Source organism: Pelodiscus sinensis, chromosome 24 (assembly GCF_052426305.1).
Source record: "Pelodiscus sinensis isolate ZL-2025 chromosome 24, ASM5242630v1, whole genome shotgun sequence".
In the NCBI taxonomy this organism is placed as follows: domain Eukaryota; kingdom Metazoa; phylum Chordata; order Testudines; family Trionychidae; genus Pelodiscus; species Pelodiscus sinensis.
Window position 1 is genome coordinate 819,273 of NC_143075.1, and position 19,364 is coordinate 838,636.

The window sequence follows — 19,364 nt, forward strand, 5'->3', positions numbered from 1 at the left end:
CCACCTGGGCTGACTTAGGAATTCTTGCTGGAAGAACAAATACGTGAGAAGAGAATAGTCGCAGGGCACAGGGTCTTGGGGCATCTCTACAATTGGGCACTGGACCTGTCGGTCATATGCCTTACGGGAACGTGCGCACGCGGCGTTCTGTGTGGCCGGTGGGGGCTGGCTTCGGCAGGGCTGTTTAATCGTGATGTCGACTTTCCAGCTTGGGCTGCAGACTGAGCTCTGGGACGCTGTTAGGGGGTTTTGTTTGTGTACGACATAATTGTTCTACCTTGTTAAAACTGAACGTTAGGACGATGTCTCAGTCAGTAATTGAGACAACTAAGCTGTAGCGTGTGACCTTTGACCCGTACCTCCCCGCACGCTGACTGCTCAGACCAGCCCAGGCCCATTTTCCCACCAAACAGTCTGTTGTCCTCAGGCGTTTCCCACCCTGGTGGCTTTATAAGGGCTGCGCTGCCCCAGGCTCCGGGCTGTCGGCCATCGTGGCAGCAGCACATGGGCCGTCTGCTCTGCCACCAGCCAGCAAGGGACAATTCCAGCAGTGCCGGGGGGGGGGGGGGGGGGGGGGAGGGGGAGGAGAGAGGGGAGATACTGTCACCAGCCTGTGACTTCTCTTCACCCCTCCCAGACTGGGACAGAGCATCATGGGACTCCCCAAGGCTCCAAATCAGCCGGAGGGCAGAAGGGCCTGGGCACCTCCCCCAGTGCCACCAAGTCCCCAGGAAAGAAAGGGCCCAGAACTTACAGGGTCTCTCGCCATTTTAATCACAGCACCAAAGGGTTTGATTCAGTGGGTCTGGGCTGCAAGCCCCCTATTTGTTGTGGTCACAATCACTAGTTTTGTTACTTTTGTTCTACGTTTGTCAATTTGTCATTGGGGTTTTCCCTCTTTTGTACCCCATCCCTCAGTAACCTCTTACCTAGCTATTTGCACCTAAGCATCACTCACCTCATGTCTCCTTCTTGCACCTGCACCGCAGGGAAGGGAGCGAGGAGACAGGATCGACTTCAGCACTTGATTAATTCACAGGTGATAGACCCTGATGGGAGACCAAACCTGTACTTCCGGCAATGGCTTTAAGCAGCATCTTTAACAGCGTTTGCTACCTACACCCTTGAGGTATCACCCTCCACCTCTCAGGCTCCTAGAACATGTGCTCCAGACATCCAGATGGCAACGCAACAGCCCCCCAGCCCAAGCCGAGCGAGCCTGCATCAGCTAACACAGGCCAGCTGCGGGTTTTTAACTGCAGGGCTGACAGCCTTTGGTGTGACTATAGAGTGGTCCGGAATCGCCACTCCAATGTTAACCATGCTAGCACGTGGTACAACAGCAGCGAACAGGTGGCAGCAGGGACTTGTGAGCAAGCTGCCCAGTACAGCCCTGCTGAGGACCCTGCACAGACTTGGGCTGCTAGTCTGTGGTGGCATAAACTAGAGCACAGGTGAGCAACCCATGTGTATATGCAAGGCCCTTGCTGGAGCACACTAGGGCTAGCCCATGCTGAAGTCTGCTCTGCCACGTCTTCACCACTCTGATACTCCCAACAGCTAGATCCATGGTGTACAACTCGTTAGCCACGGGTAGCTATTTGGCCGGTTGAGCGTAGCTAGTTGACAAACAATGGGGCTATTTGGCTAGTTTGCTTCAGAACTGGTTGGACACCACGGAGCTAGAGGACAGCTGGTTTACCCTGGCTATACTTAGACCTTCCTTTGCTGGGCAGATAGACCCTGGGGAAGGGGAGCAGGCAGAACAGACTCTGGTCCAGGGAAGGGGCCCTTGACACTTATCAGACAAAAGCCTGAGAGGAGGGGGAAGCCTCATGTCCAAGACTTTGCAAACCTTCCCAGCCCAGGGCTAGACTTGTTCCTGGGGGCCACGAGGGGGCTGTCTGGGCTGATCTGTTTGAATCTTGGGCTCTAAGCTGACAACATATGCTTATAAAATTGACAGATGAGACCAAACTGGGAGGGATTGCAAGTAGGGATGTAAAATCCTGTTTCGTTGGTTAACTGATTGACTGTAACGTGTAATCAGTCAATTGATTCTAGAGAGGCGAGTGGACTGGAGTGCCCTGGCCTGCGGCAGGTCCTACAAGGCAAGAGTAGACCCCTGCCCACAGCGGGGGCACTAATCCAGCCCTCCCCAGTTAACCAGAACCAGTAAGCCTCACCTGTTAACCTTTCACATCCCTAGCTGCAAGCACTATGGAGGCTCGACTTCCCAAGTGGCGCTACGAGCTGCCCATTGGCGGTCTTAGTACGCTCCCAGCCCTGCCCTTCCCTTGCGGGGAGGAGGAGAAAACAGACCCCTACCGATCAGTGCCAGCTTGATGAGGACATCGGTGGGGCAGCAGGCACCGATGCCACAGTGCTGGTTGCTCACGCTCCTTTTTGGTTCTGGGTTTAAAGGACTTACAGGTATTACACTTTTGTCACTCATGTGCCCTTTGCCAAGGCAACAGAAGCAACTGCTATGCAGACTGCTGATGGGCATAGGGTTAACAGCAATCACAGGGCTTAGAGTCTGGGGACCGGGGCATGCCCTGTCTCCCTGATGGGACTAGCTACTTACTGCGAAGGGCTAACTAACTCTGCTACTAACTAGCCAGCGAAACTTTACAAGAACTGAAGTTTCTATGAATGAAAACTAAGGACCAGGCATCGTCACTGGCTGCAAGAACGAACTACAGATGGGAGGAGCAGATGGCACGCCTTACACCACGCCATGCGGGTGCCATTCCGGAGGCTGCCCGAGTCACTCCTCTACAGATACAACTGAGGAAAAATCTTCCAGCACCACCAGTGCCTGTGGTGAGCACACACACTTCATGTGGAATGGACATGAGTAATCACTTGAAGAATTTAAGCTTTGTTCGCCAATGAACGTGATTGGTAGGGAGCAATTTTATTACACAGGGAAATCCCAAGTTTCTAGCTCTAGTCACTGTATGTCTTAAACTCCTAAAAGCAATTTAAATAAATTCATTAGCTCTATATTTACTAAGACACTTTTCTATGAATTTTGTACAAGTTTCAGAAAGTGTAAACATTTGGTAAATAACATCAACGTACTAAAACAAAATCATTTAAAAATTGAGATGGCAAGGAGCAAGCCTGCAAAAAGCATTTAAAATGTATACAGGTTTCCGTGTAATCCTACTTCATGCAACATAAGTGCACAGATGCTCAGAGTTACCCAATATAATTTTACACAGAAGGTCTTTCGTACAGCTTTTTTTCCCTTACACAAATGCAATGAGAACATGATAAATACTTTTCCTTCCCAAAGTGATTTTTTCATTACTGTGGATAATAAACTAAAGGAGGTTGCAAACAGTGCAAACACAGTCTCTCTCTCCTCCCTGGGCAAATCTTGTTCTTGAACTAATTTTGGTAAAGGAATATGTTCAATTGCTTCAGAACATCCTCCCAACACAAACATACAAATTAACCCAATTATTAATATGAAAAATACAAATACTGCTCGTTAAACACCTCAGCAATCTCCCAGGGAGTATTAAACAAAACCAATTTTTGAATGGCCAAAAGTCTAAATTCAGCATATGTTAAGGATTCATTCAGCACTCAAAAAAGCCATTAAACTTCTACACACTGAAATGTAGTGAAAACATTATTTCAAATTTTGGCATCACCATAGAAACAAAAATGGTACACACTATTAAACACATAGGGAGCATGTCTTAACTCCAAAGCAACTACTGAATATCTCCCATATTGTTGCCTGAGCCAGCTTTTTCTAGTTTACATTATTTATATTAGAACCCAAGTCAAATCATACTAAAAGTTAAAAGTACAAATTTCAATAGTGGGCGTTCCCTAACACAGTGATCTGTACCAACACTGCTAGTTCATAATGAAGCTTTCCTTCCATTTGTGATTGTCTGCAGTTAAGGAAATATTCTTAAAGTCAAGAACCCAAGAGCATTCCTACAACAGAAGTGTTGGGGAAATACTAGCACCTTGACAAGTATCAGAAACCTAAGAGTACTAATAATGAACAACTGAACTTAAAAGCTACCTGGTACAATGATTATATCACAAAGTTCTGTGCCTTTACCTGTGGTCCCACAAAGAATTTCGGTTTTCTTTTCGCTCTCCCTGGTAGTTTAACTTTTCTCTCGAAAATGTCACTTGTATTCAATCTAGATACAATGTGCTTTTTCTTTCCAGCTAGACCAGAACCTCGGGGGAGACTTTTTAAACCCACTTTCACCAAGGCACTGTAGGTTATATTGCTAACTAGCCACCAGGGAATCAACACATGGTCTGGCAGCACTTTCCAGACTAACCGGCCAGGCAGAGGGATGCTGAGCTCTCGCGGCACGGCCCCTTCTTCACAGGACTGTCCATGTTCCCTCGGTCTCTCAAGCGCTCCCCGACCACTTGCTGGCCAGACCGCCCCGGCTCCCCCCGACGCGTCTCCCCAGCAGCGGAACTAACCGGGTCGCAGACACGCAGCCCGCGGGAAGGACGCGCGTTACCCTGGGAGCCGCGTGCTCCCGGCGCGGCGAAGCCTCAGGTGAGCGCGACCCCCGCAGCCCGCGAAGGGAGCCGGCGAGAACCGCGCGGCGCGGCCCCAGCCCGGCCCGATGACATCACCGCAGAGCCCCGCGCCCCCCGTGTTTACAGCCCCGGCCAATCAGCGCCCGCGGGCCCGGCCCCGCCCCGCTGCGGCCCCGCGCCGCGCCCCGCGCCCCCACCTCCGCCCGCAGCCGGCAGGGGCCGCCGGCCACGTGTGCAGGTAAACAGCGCCCCGCCCCGCCCCCCGCAATGCAGCCGCCCGGGGCCGCCCGCATTATGACAAACCCGGCCGGGGAAGCGCCGCTCCGCCCCGCAGGCTGCGAGCCGGGACCACGGGCTCCCCGCCCCCGCAGCGCCGCCCAGCCCGGCCCCCTGCAGCCCCCGGAGCCCGCCCCGCCCCCGGCCCCCTGCCCCGCCCCCGGAGCCCCCGGCCCGGCCCCCCCCTGCAGCCCCCGGAGCCCGCCCCGCCCCGCCCCCCTGCAGCCCCCGGAGCCCGCCCCGCCCCGCCCCCCTGCAGCCCCCGGAGCCCGCCCCGCCCCGCCCCCTGCAGCCCCCGGAGCCCGCCCCGCCCCCCCCCCTGCAGCCCCCGGAGCCCCCCAGCCCGGCCCCCTGCCCCGGCCCCCGCCCCCCCCCGAGCCCCCGCCCCGCCCCCCGGCCCCCTGCAGCCCCCGGAGCCCGCCCCGCCCCCCCAGCGCCGCCCCGCCCCGGCCCCCTGCCCCCGGCCCGCCCCCCCCTGCAGCCCCCGGAGCCCGCCCCGCCCCCGCCCCCTGCAGCCCCCCCGCCCCGCCCCGCCCCCGGCCCCCTGCAGCCCCCGGAGCCCGCCCCGCCCCCCCCCTGCAGCCCCCGGAGCCCGCCCCGCCCCCGGCCCCCTGCAGCCCCCGGAGCCCGCCCCGCCCCGCAGATCCAGCCCGCAGCCAGCGCGCCGCCCGGAGCGCAGCCCAGGGCCGAGTTACCTAGGACAGGCGCCAGCGTGCCCGAGCCGGGGCCGCCCCCTGGCCCGCAGAGACCCGAGCTGGCGGGGTGGGCGGGGCTCCCCCAGCTGCGCCTCCGTGGCAAAAGCCCAGCCAGGTGGCCCGGCGGGAGAGGCGGTAGCGGCGGTGGGAGGGGGTCGCTGTCTGCCCTGCCCCCGCCCCGAGCTGAGCCCGGGGACAGGTACCGCGCAGGCAGGGCCGCTCTGGCACCACAAATCAAGCACTTGCTGGGGGCGGCATTTCCAGGGGAGCCGCCCCGCCCCGCCCCGCCGCGCCGGTTTGAAAGGGCCGCAGGAGCTGGCTCTGGTTGTGTGTCCCGCGGAGGGAGCGTGGTGGGGCCTGGCTCCGCCCTGCCATGGCCCCAGCCCCCTTCACCGGCGAGAGACCGCTCCCTGCCAGCCGCCCAGCTCCCTGCGCGGTCCATTCCTGGGCCCCGCGCCCCGTCTCCCTGCTCTCACTGTTCCCTGCCACTTCCCTGGCTCTGCGCTGCCCTTGCACCCCACACCCTGCTCCCCCATCCCTGTGCCCCTCTATCTCTGAGCTGCCTGTTCCCTGCACCCCAATCCACGGGCCCCCTTTGCACCCTGCAGCCCCTTTTCCCTGCACCCCTCTGGGTCTGTGCCCCCCCTTCTCCACACTGCCCCTGGACCCCGATTCCTCTGCCCCTCCCATTCCCCACACCTCCCCTGCACCCCGCTCCCCCCAATCTCTGTGTCCCTCTGGCTCTGTGCCTCCTATTCTCCGCATCACCCTTACACCCCCCCCCCCATGCACTGTTCCCTGAACTCCTCTGGCTCTGTGCCCCTTTGGCTCTGCGCCTCCCATTCCCCACGGTGAACCCTGCTCCCCCTGATCCCCATCCCCACTGGCTCTGTACTGTCCCTGCACCCTGCTCTCCCTGTGGGTCGGGAGTGAAGGGTGCTTGGCCATAGGGAGGGGCTGGGCTGGACAGGGCAGGGAAAAGGCTGTTGTGACCCAGCAGCAAGCGAAAGGGGAGGGGGGGTTTACTTGAAGCACCTTTGCCTTTATGGAAAAGAAATAACAATTATATTTGCTATTTATAGGGCTAAAATGCCAGGACAAAAACAACAAAAAAGTGCAAATGTGTAAAAGCCAACAAAAAAGGGGGGGAGGGGCAAAAAATGTTTTGCTTGGGGTGTCAAAAAACCTAGAGCCTGCCCTGTGTGCAGGCTAGGGCTGCATGTGCTGCTCTAGCTGCTGTACCCCTGGGAAACTGACTCTGTCTGTACTGCACCCCAATAGTAAGGGACCAAGTTTGGGAGCTAGGAAGTAGTTAAAGCCCCCTCTCTACCACACTGTGTGGTTATACAATAGCCAGGTCTCCCCGCTCTCATTGTAGTGCAAAAGGGACCTTAAACCCTGGGGCCTGTTTTTGCATTGGGTGTCTACTCAAACTAAAGCTCAGTCCACACACTCTTATCCTGGGGTGGTGCAGTAAGAGACAGCATCTCCAACAGGGAGAGGAAGGGAAGAGTCAAGTCTGGCCCAAACATCATACTGGTCCAAATACAGCATCTCCCCCTCTCACTCCCCTCCTCCTAAAAGTCAGAGCTGTATTGGTGGGCTGAGGTGGAGCTTACTGCTGTAAGAAGGCGCAAGCCCTGGAGAGGGAAAGGCTGTAGGAGCAGGAAGACAGAACCACGGGAGACAAGTTCCAAGCCTCTGGCACGAGCTCCCCAAGAACCAAGAAGCATCATCAACCTCACCACATTCCACTGCCAGTGCTAGGTGCTAAATGCTGTGTCCTCTAACAATTCGATACAACAGATCTGTTTAAAAATGCCCTAGAGCCCTACCAAAGAAGGCACTCCCCTGCACACACACACCCCCGCCAAGGGGTTGAGAGGAGAAATCCAACCCTTAGCAGGTTCATGCATGGTCAGAAAGCCCTCCCATGCTGCAGTGAGGACACCAAACCAGGGGTGAGCCGCATTTCAGAAGTGGCACGCTGAGATTTAACTTATTCACGTCTATTCACGGGTCAGCGTGCCGGCGATTCATTTTCAAGTCAGTAATAGTCCTACTTCCAGCAGTTTCATTCATAAATAAGATTCAGATCTTACCGTTTAGTGTGACCCTTGGCCTGGCTCTGCCTCGCTGAGTTCTCCAGTCTTGGGCGCGTAGTTTGATACTTTACACAGCACGCAAGCCTCCGAGTCAGGGTTCAGCACCCTACGGCATGCCCAAGCAGCCACCTCCCAATGCAGCCACAGACCGTCCCTGTCTCCAACCTGCCCACGCTTCCTCTGGGGGCAACCCGCCTGCCCGGGGTTTCAACCCCTGGCAGCAACCCGCCCAGCTTCGGTTTCAACAGGCCTCACCCGCCCAGCAGCAACCCTCCTGCCCGCCTCGTGTTCTAGGCCTGAAATGCTGGCGGCAGCCACCCCACAATACGACCTCAGCCCCAGTGGTAGCTGGCTCCCAACGTGGCCCTGGTCACCAGAGTGGCTACCCGAGCAGTCACCCTCCCAACGTGGCCCTGGTCACCAGAGTGGCTACCCGAGCAGTCACTCTCCCAACGTGGCCCTGGTCACCAGAGTGGCTACCCGAGCAGTCACTCTCCCAACGTGGCCCTGGTCACCAGAGTGGCTACCCGAGCAGTCACCCTCCCAACGTGGCCCTGGTCACCAGAGTGGCTACCCGAGCAGTCACTCTCCCAACGTGGCCCTGGTCACCAGAGTGGCTACCCGAGCAGTCACCCTCCCAACGTAGCCCTGGTCACCAGAGTGGCTACCCGAGCAGTCACCCTCCCAACGTGGCCCTGGTCACCAGAGTGGCTACCCGAGCAGTCACCCTCCCAACGTGGCCCTGGTCACCAGAGTGGCTACCCGAGCAGTCACTCTCCCAACGTGGCCCTGGTCACCAGAGTGGCTACCCGAGCAGTCACTCTCCCAACGTGGCCCTGGTCACCAGAGTGGCTACCCGAGCAGTCACCCTCCCAACGTGGCCCTGGTCACCAGAGTGGCTACCCGAGCAGTCACTCTCCCAACGTGGCCCTGGTCACCAGAGTGGCTACCCGAGCAGTCACCCTCCCAACATGGCCCTGGTCTCCAGAGTGGCTACCCGAGCAGTCACCCTCCCAACGTGGCCCTGGTCACCAGAGTGGCTACCCGAGCAGTCACCCTCCCAACATGGCCCTGGTCACCAGAGTGGCTACCCGAGCAGTCACTCTCCCAACGTGGCCCTGGTCACCAGAGTGGCTACCCGAGCAGTCACCCTCCCAACGTGGCCCCAGGCCTGTCCCAGTCCCCAACCTGCCAGCAGCTTTAACATCACCTGGTCACCAACACGCCCGGCTGTGGCCTCAACAAGCTGCGGCAGCAACCCACCCACTCACCCCCCATGTGTTTTAGGCCCAAAATGCTGATAGCAGCTGCCCCTGCGGGTCCCCAACGTAGCCCTGGCTGCCAGAGCGGTGCCCGAGCAGCCCCTGGCCTGTCCCGGTCCCCAACCCGCCCATGGCTTCAATACACCATAGTCTCCAACTTGCCCACCAGTAGCTTCACCACCCCCAATCCCCAACCCATCCACCCACGGCTTCAGTATCCCCCAGCAGCAACTCACTTGTCTGTGGCTTCAACACCCTCTGGTCCCCAGCCTGCCCGGCGGTAGCTTCAACATGTTGCAACAGCAACCTGCCCACCCACCGTGTTTTCTAGGCCTGAAATGCCAGCAGCAGCCAGCCCCCAACGTGGCCCTCGGCCGTCTCCGTCCCCACCAGAGGGAGCAGGAGGAAAGGGAGAGCTGCCATGGCGGTGGGCAGGCTTAGACCAGAATGGTTTGTGCGTCGCCGTGTAGGCGCGCAGGTTCCTGGCAGCACGGGGGGGGGGAGGGGCAGGGCTGGGCCAATGAAAAGAAGTGGCATGCATGCCGTAGCTTGCCGACCCCTGCACTAAACAATGGAAAGAAAGGGGGAATTTAGAGAAACGTTCCAAGCGTGCGTGATTCTGAGCAGCCAGCCAGTGTCGGCAGTGAAGTGCTGGAAGGCTGGTTGCCCGTGGAGGACTGAGGTCTCGCTCCAGCGGACACCCGTGTGTTTGGTTTGACTGAGAAGAGTTGTATCCTTTCAGATTCATAGCACGTAAGGCCAGAAGAGACCATTAGTGTATCTGGTCTTAACCAACCAAGTTAACGTGTGCAGCAGCATTTGCAGGACTGGGGTTATATTAGCCATTTTCACCTGCAACGCAAGAAGCACAAGAGCCAGAGTTTAATGTCAGAGGGACCACTATCCAGTCTGATCTCTATCCCAGCCATGGGCAGTGGGCGCACCAACGGAGAGGCTCCGCCTCCCCAAACAGCCACACGTGGCCCAGGCCAGGCCCCAGCTTATGTGGCTCCCATGCAGCCCCCCGTGCTCCATGTCAGTGTGTCGCCTGCCATCCCTGCACTGCCCGCCTGCCCCTGTGCTCTGTGGCTGGGAAGGAGCGTGGAGCATACACTGCTACAGCCTGAGCTAACGGAATAACTGGGGGAGGAGCCAGCTGCCGCCTATGGATGTGGACCAGCTACTGGGAGAGGAAGAGAGGCAGGTCTTGCCAGTTTCACACCTGTTTGCTAGCCAGGAATGGAATGTTGAGACTCGGGAATAAAGGCCTCAATTCCGGGTTTAACGAGAGTGTTCTCTGGTGTTGCCAGATCTTTTTGTCCTTGTCCCAGCCTTTCCCTGCTCCCTTCTGCTCCTGTTCCTTCCTTCCCCAGCTCCTGCTCGGGATTTTAACAGTTAACTTGTTACCTGGTTAGCATCATCTTTAATGGGCAGTGCTTACCAGATAACGGTTGACCAGTACCCAGGCAGCAGCTGCCTGCCCAAGACCCAGCATGGATGAAGGGCTGTCCAGCTCCTCCGGGCCTCTGCAGGGGACTGCTGGATCCCAGCCCATGCAGGAGTGGCCCTGGAAATGGCAGTGGCTCTTCTGGCCCCTGCGGTGCTGCCACGTCCGACCTCTCATGGACTGGGAGCCAGCAGCTCCGTTGGGGCTAGAAGCAGCTGGGCTGGAGCACTCCCCCTCCCGGATCAATCCGTTAACTGGTGAAACTTAATGTTTAACCAACTCACTCACTCAACGGGGCTGCTCCCCTGCCACCCATTCCATCCGCAGCTCCTGCCCCCTCCTCTTCTGCTCTGCTCCTGGGCTTGTCCTGGCTCCTGCTCCAAACCCCGTTCGGCCACAGGCTGCTCCCCTCGCAGCCCAGTTCCATACTCCCAGGCTGCCTCCTCCTCCCCCGCACTACCTGGGTGCCACGGGAAGTACCACAGCGCCAGGCTCCTTGGGCTCAGGTGCCTAGTCCCCTGGTGGTCAGATAAAGCAATTGCAGGGGGATTTCTGCTCCGCCCCTGAAGCAGCATGCTCCTTGCTGGGGGAATTTGCCAATGTAGTTACCAAATTCTAAATCTGCACTGAGCATCTGCAAATTGAGACTGTCGCAAGAACAGGACTTGGCCTATTGTTGGCAGATTTGTATGGCGCTGGGCCTGACTGCCCTACCAATATCAAGCCCCAGTCCAGACATGGAGGCACTAGACCGTCTCGCTTTCTTTGAAAGGTTGTAGCTGAAGGGATGCAGTCTTCCAAAGGTACCACGTTATAGGCAGGCGGACAGAGAAATGCTGCTGCTGAGTCGGGTGTCAGGCTTTACTACACTAGGCCAGTGACCTGCATGGAATCCAGGAATCATAGAACCGAAAGGAACTTACAAGGTCATCAAGCCAGTCCCTGGCACCTGTTGCAGAACCAGGCGCCATCTAGACTCTCCCTGACAGGTGTGTGTCTAACCTGCTCTTAAAAATCTCTTCCAAATCTCCAGGGATGGAAATTCCACAACCTCCCTAGGCAATTTATTCCAGTGCTCAAGCAGTGAGGACATTTTTCTTACTGTCCACCCTAAACCACTTTTGCTGAGTTTCAGCCCATTGCTTCTTGTCCTATCAGCAGTTAAGGAGAACATTTCTTCTCCCTCTTCCTTGTAACAGCCTGTTCGGTACATGAAAGCTGTTATGTTCCCTCAGTCTTCTCTTTTCCAGATTAACTAAACCCGGTTCTTTCAGTCTTCCCTCATAGGTCATACTCTCGAGATCTTTAATCATTTTTACTGCTCTTCTCTGAACTTTTTCCAATTTGTCCACGTCTTTCCTGAAATGTGGCTCTCAGAAGTGGATACACTATGTCAATTGAGGACTAATCGGTGTGGAGCAGAGAGGAAGAATGACTTCCAGTTCCTTAGGGCATGTTTTCACTACTGGCTGGATCGACAAGGCAGTGATCAAGCCAACGGGGGTCAGTTATTGAGACAAGCATATATGCAATAAATCAACCACTGATCACTGTCCTGTTGACTCCGGTACTTCACCAGAACAAGAAGAGTAAGGGGAGTCCTCAGGAGAGTTTCTCCTGTCAACCGAGCACGGTGTGTGCAGATCTAAGCAATGTTGACTTGAGTATGTGACTAACGTAACTCAAATGGTGTTGTTAAAATCAACTTTTCCACATAGTGTAGACTTGCCCTTACAACACTCCTGTTAATTCACCCCAGGATCATGTTTGCTTTTTTGCAGCAGTGTCACACTGTTGACTCATATTTAGCTTGTGCTCCACTATGGCTCCGAGATCCCTTTCTGCAGGACTCCTTCCTAGACAGTCTTCCCAGACAGAAGACCAAAGTTACAAACTGACCATATAGCCACACCCCTCCTTTGGAACTGTGAGTATCCAATCAGGGAGCTGCAAGGACAAGAAAATACAGAGCAGTACTTAGTTAAACGTAAACCTGGGGGTTCCACGTTTGAACTTTCAGACAAGAGGACACCAGGTGCCGGCTGGTGCTGCGTCGGCGTCGGCTGCTCCACTCACACAGGAGGCCGGGCTCAGGAGCCAGCAAACTCGTCCCCGCGCACGCCAAGCCCGGGGCTCTGGCTGCCGCCATGCTGCTGCCATCCCCACTGGCTCTGCATGTTGGGCTCCCTCTTCCCCGCCATACAGCTCTGCGACGCGCGGCAGCCTGGGCTGCTGTGGGGCCAGGAGGAGAGAGTGGGGGTCAGGGAGGCTGTCGGGGCCCATCCTGGGGCATGAAGTGAAAGGCAGCAAGGGAAGAAGCGTCATGGCTAGAAAAGGAACCCAGGAACCCTGCTTCCCAGAATCCCTTCCTTTCCCCTGCCCGCCCCCCCAGCACCAGCTCCCGCAGTGCTCCCAGAGCTGAGACTGGGACCCCCAAATCTGACCCACAGCCCACCTCTAACCCAGGGCCCCTGCCCTCCCCCAGTACCAGCCACACCCCCAGCCCTCTAACCCGCCCACTCCCAGAGCCAGGCACCCCCAATTCCCCTGATCTAACCAACGCCCCCCAGCCAGGCACCCCCACACCCCCAGCCCTCTAACCCGCCCACCCCCAGAGCCAGGCACCCCCAATTCCCCTGATCTAACCCACCCCCCCGAGCCAGGCACCCCCACTCTCCCTGCTCTAACCCCCCCAGAGCCAGGCACCCCCCACTCTCCCTGCTCTAACACCCCCCAGGGCCAGGCACCCCCCACTCTCCCTGCTCTAACCCCGCCCCCCAAGGCCAGGCCCCCCCCACTCCCCCTCCCCCTGCTCTAACCCACCCCCCCCGAGCCAGGCCCCCCCCACTCTCCCTGCTCTAACCCCCCCAGAGCCAGGCCCCCCCACTCTCCTTGCTCTAACCTCCCCCCCCAGAGCCAGGCCCCCCCACTCTCCCTGCTCTAACCCCCCCAGAGCCAGGCCCCCCCACTCTCCCTGCTCTAACCCCCCCCCAGAGCCAGGCCCCCCCACTCTCCCTGCTCTAACCCACCCCCCCAGAGCCAGGCCCCCCACTCCTCCTGCTCTAACCCCCCCCCCCAGAGCCAGGCCCCCCACTCCTCCTGCCCTAACCCCCCCCCCAGAGCCAGGCCCCCCACTCCCCCTGCTCTAACCCCCCCCCCCAGAGCCAGGCCCTCCCAGTCTCCTTGCTCTAACCCCCCCCCCAGAGCCAGGCACCCCCCACTCCCCCTGCTCTAACCCCCCCAGAGCCAGGCCCCCCACTCCTCCTGCTCTAACCCCCCCCAGAGCCAGGCACCCCCAATTCCCCCTGCTCTAACCCCCCCCGAGCCAGGCACCCCCACTCCCTCTGCTCTAACCCCCCCCCCAGAGCCAGGCACCCCCACTCCCTCTGCTCTAACCCCCCCCAGAACCAGGCACCCCCCACTGCCCCTGCTCTAACCCCCCCCGAGCCAGGCCCCCCCACTCTCCCTGCTCTAAGCCCCCCCAGAGCCGGGGGGGGGTCCTGACTGCTGCAGCCCTCCCCCCCCAGTAATCCCCAAGGTGGACAGGGTACCATGGGAGGGCGAAGGTGGGGGAGAGAGAGGCAGGAAGGGGCAGGGTTTGGAGGTCTGGTTTGGATACACTCCCCCAGGCTGCTAGATCTGGGCGGATTGCGAATGTGCTCTAGTCCGTAGATGGCCTGTGGGGCAGGAGTTTGAGACCCTTGGTTTACAGTCTCGGAGGAGGCGGCAAAGCAGGTCTGCTGAGGCAGTTTGACTGGCTGGGGAGTTCATAGTGTAGGCAGGGACCTTGTCATCTGGAAATGCCCCAGTCAGGAGGGAGAAAGATGCCTTGAGCAGTGACAGATGCTGTCTAGGAGCTGGATCACAGACGGGGAACGCAGGTGCAGCTACCCCAAACTGTGAAACTTCTTTGCTAGGTACCTCTTGCATATCTGGGAACTCTTCAGTCTTCCTGTCCAAGTGTAATAGTCTATAGATGTGTGGTTCTTTGTAGCTGTATTGTACTTCACTTTGAAAAACCACGAATTAAAATGTTTACTAAATCCATTCCCCACATATTTTGATGATGTCTCATTTTAGCTAGAAAATGGGAGTTACTTCAAATGCTAAACTGGAGTGTTACGGTTTGTCTACACCACATGTGCTGCAACAGCGGGGTATGTCTCTCTGGGGTATGAGTTTTCCATAGCCTTGAATGATATAACAAAGTTTTAGATGAGTACCTGAGCTCCGTCTCTGTGGATCTCATCCAAAGCCCACTAAAGCCAATGGAAAGAATCCCATTCAATAGGTTTTGCATCAGGCCCCATAAACACCCTTGAAATGACATCACCACGTGGAGGTATTGTCAGTTTTAAGTATTCAGCACTATAATTTATGATTGTAGAAACAGTCAGTATGTCTGTTCGTGGGCTGGTTGAAAAATATGCAAGTGCTTCTACATACATGGGAGTTGGTCTCAGCAACTCATTTAATTTCTGTTTTGTCAGGTGATGAAGTTGTTAGAACTGGGAGCAAACAATAGAAGCAAAACAGTTTCCGAAACCACAACCCATGTTTCTTTGGGAAACCTGTTAGCTTAAGCGCATAGAAAACCCTGATCACAATAGTTCCAACATCGTGGAGTGGGGCAACCTGGAAGTCTAAGGCGACGGCTAGACTGCGCTGCTTTTCCAGGATGCCAGAGGTATCCCAGAAAAGCAATGTCGTGTCTAAGGAATCCACTTTTTCGGAAAAATTTTCAAAAAAGCAGACGCGCTCTTTCGCCATCACTGTAAACTTCGTTTTTCAAGGAATAAAGGATGTGTTGAAAGAACACTTTTTTTCCAAAACTTGGCACCTTGTAGATGCGCCAAATTTTGGAAAAGCCTCTTTTGGCAGTAAAGCGGAAAAAGATACGCTATTTGCGTACCGCAAATTGTGTTTCTTTTTCCAACTTACCCTTGCAGCCCTAGCCTCTGTTAACTAATATCCACACAATGACAACTCACTTTAGTGTATATATTTAAGATTGCCTGAATTACAGATAGTGGGCGAGAGGACAGACAAGTTCTTCAAGTGAAAAAGAAAAAAAACAAACTCTCCTTGTACCATTCCTTGGGACTCTTACAGCTGCTTAAGCTAGGTTTGGCTTAGTTATTTCATGTGTTCGCTCCCATTCTAGTGAGAGTCAGCTTCCCGTGTTTCTGGGGTTATTACTAGGAGACGCATACTAAAGAGAAACAAATCACTTGATTTAGCCAGATGCTGGGCTAATGAGAAAGTTGTTTAAAAAAAGTAAACTGGCCAGTTTTGTCTACAAATATACAATATATTTTAGAGAGACTGTCTGTGAGTGTTTGTCTGTCTGGTCAAGAACTCCTCCTAAACTATAGGAGCTGGGACCTCAAATTCAGTGTAGAGCTTCTCATCAGAACTTAAAGCAAGGTCAGGGTTTGGTTGTGCCAGGACAACGGGATGTGGAATGGGATTGCATCTCAGAAAACCAGACAGAAAAGAGACAGAATCATCAGGCAGGTGAAAGGGACTGATGGGGGGGGGGGGCGGGAGAGAGGGGGGTAATCCAGGACTGCCCCAGCCCTGAGCCTCCCACCCTCCAGGCGCTCTGTAGGGAGAAGCTCCTCCCCCCCCCCCCCCCCCGCTCCAGATTCCTACCGGGACACACAAAACCATAGAGAAATGATACAGAATCACCAAGCAGATGAAAGGGGCTGGCTGGGGGCACCCTGCCTGTCCAGAACTGGCCCAGCCCCGAGCCTCAAACCCCCAGGTGCCCTTTAGGGAGGGCAGCAGAGGGACGGGGGCTGAATCCCTCTCCACTGAGCAAGGGGAAAGTGCCCAGTTTGCTGCATCCCTCACTCTGGCAGGGGAGTGCAGGGGGCAGACAAACCTGGACCTGCTCCAGCCCGGGGACATGCCCCCTGCCCCAGCCGTGCCAGCTGGAGCTGCAGTGGCCACAGGGAGGCACTTCTCACCTGGCCCAAGCTGCTGCGGTGAGACAGGGCTGGGGGTGCCCTCTCTCCCCAGGGCAGCCTGCAGACTTCCCAGTCCCGCCCCAGAGCCATGATTTAAAGGAAGCCTGGGCATTGTCGTTTTCTTTTCCAAAAAACCAAAGGTAGTTGAGTTAAGGACCCGAGCAACGCCAGGTAAATCTTCTAGCCTACGTCTAGACTACGGGCTTCTATCCCAGAAAAACTCCGCCACGTCCAGGGAGCGTGTCTGCTCTTCTGCTTTCTTGTGCGGAAGAGCAGATGCGCTTGTTCGGAAGCCCTGTCTTCCGCCTTCCACGAGGAAGAAGGGCTCTTCCGAAAGAGGAGCTTTTTCGGAAATTTGGTTCAGTGTAGACGGGCCAAATTTCAGAAAAGCCTTTTCCGACAAAACTATCAGAAAAAGGTACAGAAATTGTGGAGAGCTATCTGTGTACCTTCTTCCGATAAGACATTGGAGTCTAGATGTAGCCCTTGTGTGCAATAAGGAAAACGTTTACATCTTAGAAACTCAGATGATTTTTTTCCCAAACACCAGAGTGTAAAATGCAGTAAGACTAAGGAGATAACCCAGGAAAGTACTTCAGATGCTTGCTGTCCTGCCTCCCCAGGTCCTATCTACACTAAGGACGTTTTCTTAAAAATATCCTTTAGCTGCTAACCCCAGTGGGATGTTTTCAGAAAGTCTCCTTAGTGTAGACAGACTCTTTGGAGAATTCCTGCTAGCAGCAAATGTCCCTCCCACGAACAATTGAGCCATCAGAACAAGCATTTTTTGGTGTCACATATTATATTACTTGCAACAGAAAGTCTCTCAGTCTCCACTTAAAACTTTAAAAATAAAACAGACAGGTTTTTGCTTTTGAAGCAAACATGCAAAATCCAACTTCCTTCCTAAGTCCTGTCTGCTTTCGCCTCCCATGTGCAGACTGCCTGGCGCTCGCTGGCTTTCTGGAGAAAGTATTTGTTGATAATTGTTATATAATTTCTAGTAATTTGCACGTCCACCGACATGCCCGAGTGAGTGAGAATGATTCATAGAGAAGAGGTGACAATCTCTGGTGCTTTCAGAAATAACCACACTTCACAGTCATGCCTGTTCGCCTTCCTCCGCTCCAAACACACTTACGGGAACAGGCATGGCAGCATGGCAATACATACTTACCTTTGATTATTGCACTGTGGCTCTCTGCTTAGGGCAGGGGTGGGCAAAAGGGCTTCTGTGGGCTGGATCCGGCCTGCCAAGCGGGTTGATCCAGCCCGTGGAGGCCCTGTCACTCCCCTGCCCCCAGGCCAATTAAGGCCTGGGGGCAGGGGAAGTGCGCAGAGTTTCCTCCGTCCTGTTTGGAGCACATGGCATTTTTCTAAGTGCCATGTGCTCCTCGCAGGGCGGGGGCAGGGCGGAGGAACCCTCGTGCGCTCCCCGTCCCCAGGCCAATCAGGGCTTGGGATGGGGGAGCGCATGAAGTCCTATGTGCTCCTGGCAGGGTGAAGAAAACGTTGTGCACTTCCCCGCCCCCAGGCGCTAATTGGCCTGGGAGGGGTAGGGTGGCCAGGTGTCCGGTTTTGAACCAGACAGTCCAGTATTTGAGCTTTCTGCTCGGGAAACAAACTGAGAAAATAGAAATGAGAAAACAGAACCGTCCGGCGTTTTCTACATCAGATGGGATGCAGATTGTGGTGTCATGTCAAGTGTGTCCAGTAGTTTTGTTGAAACCATCTGGCAACCCTGGGGCGGGGGAGCATGTGAAGCCTCTTTCCACCCTTCCAGCGGGAAGGAGCAGGGGCAAAGGGACTCCTTCGCCCCCAGACCAATCGTGGTCGGTGGGTGGGGAAGCCTGGAAGCATCCTGGCCCCACCCCTTCCATTTTAGGCCCCACCTCTTCCAGGGTGGCCTAAATAATAAAAAATTATTGCCCACCCCTGACGTAGGAGGTCAGACCAAAGGCGGTTACACGCAGTTCCCACTGGCGTCAGTGAAAGCAGGGTTGTGCTCGTGGTACAACGCTGATCTACGTTAGAATCTCCTTACAGAAAGTACCAAGGAATGTAATGTAAAGTACATTTGTTAATCTAACAAGAAACTGCCAATAAGGACGAGACAAATGTGATTAGCGCCAGCAAAGATTGTTCTCTGAATAGTACGGCATGTTTAAAATATCCATCACAAAATAAACAGCGACTTTTCAGAGGAAATCAGATGTCTGGATATAAAGTAAAACAACCTCACAAGACATAATCCAGGATATAAAATGAAATACCCCATGCCTCAAATCCTCTACATAGCCTTTGCTTAGAAAAACAGGAATAAAAGTCAATTCAGAACACTCAGTGAAAGCAACATTGAAATAAATAATATACAGATAGCCAAAAAACCTTACCATGTCATATGCCCCCAAAAGATCACAGATAAAACAAGAATGAAAGAGAAAATACAGATCTTAACAGAAAAATAAACACTGAGCCGCCACATGCACTGACCTGACATACAATGGATGTACCAACAAGAATGGTGTGAATACAGACAGTTTGTTTAAAACGTAATAGTTTATATGCATCTGTCGGGGACTTTAACCCGGACGGCCTCCGTTCGTTGTCTGACCGCAAAGAGACGGGCAACACCAGCAAGATCCAATCACAAGCTCTTTATTGAATAGTGCGCAGACAATAGAGAGCAGCCCGTCTCCAAAGTGAACCAGCCCCGATTTCATTAACAGGTAGGCTTATATGGACAGTTCCGTCGTGTCATAGACTATTCGCCCACGCAACCCACCCCCCTTAATCGGTTAGAAACTTTTAGTATCCATGCACACCTGGCCAACTATACATCATGGCCTTAAGCAATTCATAATGCATCCGCAATTTCTTATCAGCCCAAAAGACAGGTACTGGGCAGCAAGGAGACAGTTTGTTACGGCCAAAGGAGAACATAAACAGGGAGTTTGGAACAAACGGGGAGAGCAGAAACAGGGAGTCTCCTTATCAGTTCTCAAAACAAACTGTTCCTCATCGCAGCAGGTACAAAAATGCAGCTTCTTACTTATCTCATTTTG

At 55.1% G+C, this 19,364-nt stretch overlaps 1 protein-coding gene across 9 annotated transcripts in view; it reads right to left on the reverse strand.

The window, feature by feature from the left end:
- Positions 1-19,364, reverse strand: part of CAMTA1 (calmodulin binding transcription activator 1) — a 982,645-nt gene that overhangs the window by 80,825 nt on the left and 882,456 nt on the right. The window contains exon 1 of one of the 9 annotated variants that reach the window (XM_089773034.1): positions 5,511-5,640. The exons of 6 other annotated variants lie outside the window; for them this stretch is intronic. Coding sequence is in view for 1 of the 3 variants with exons in the window: in XM_089773032.1 (XP_089629158.1) it covers positions 4,326-4,386 (61 nt within the window). In the remaining 2 variants the exon portion in view is untranslated. Of the gene's footprint in view, positions 1-4,325; positions 4,907-5,510; positions 5,641-19,364 lie in introns of those variants that run through there. 2 more of the 9 variants (XM_089773032.1, XM_089773033.1) reach the window with 2 other exon arrangements.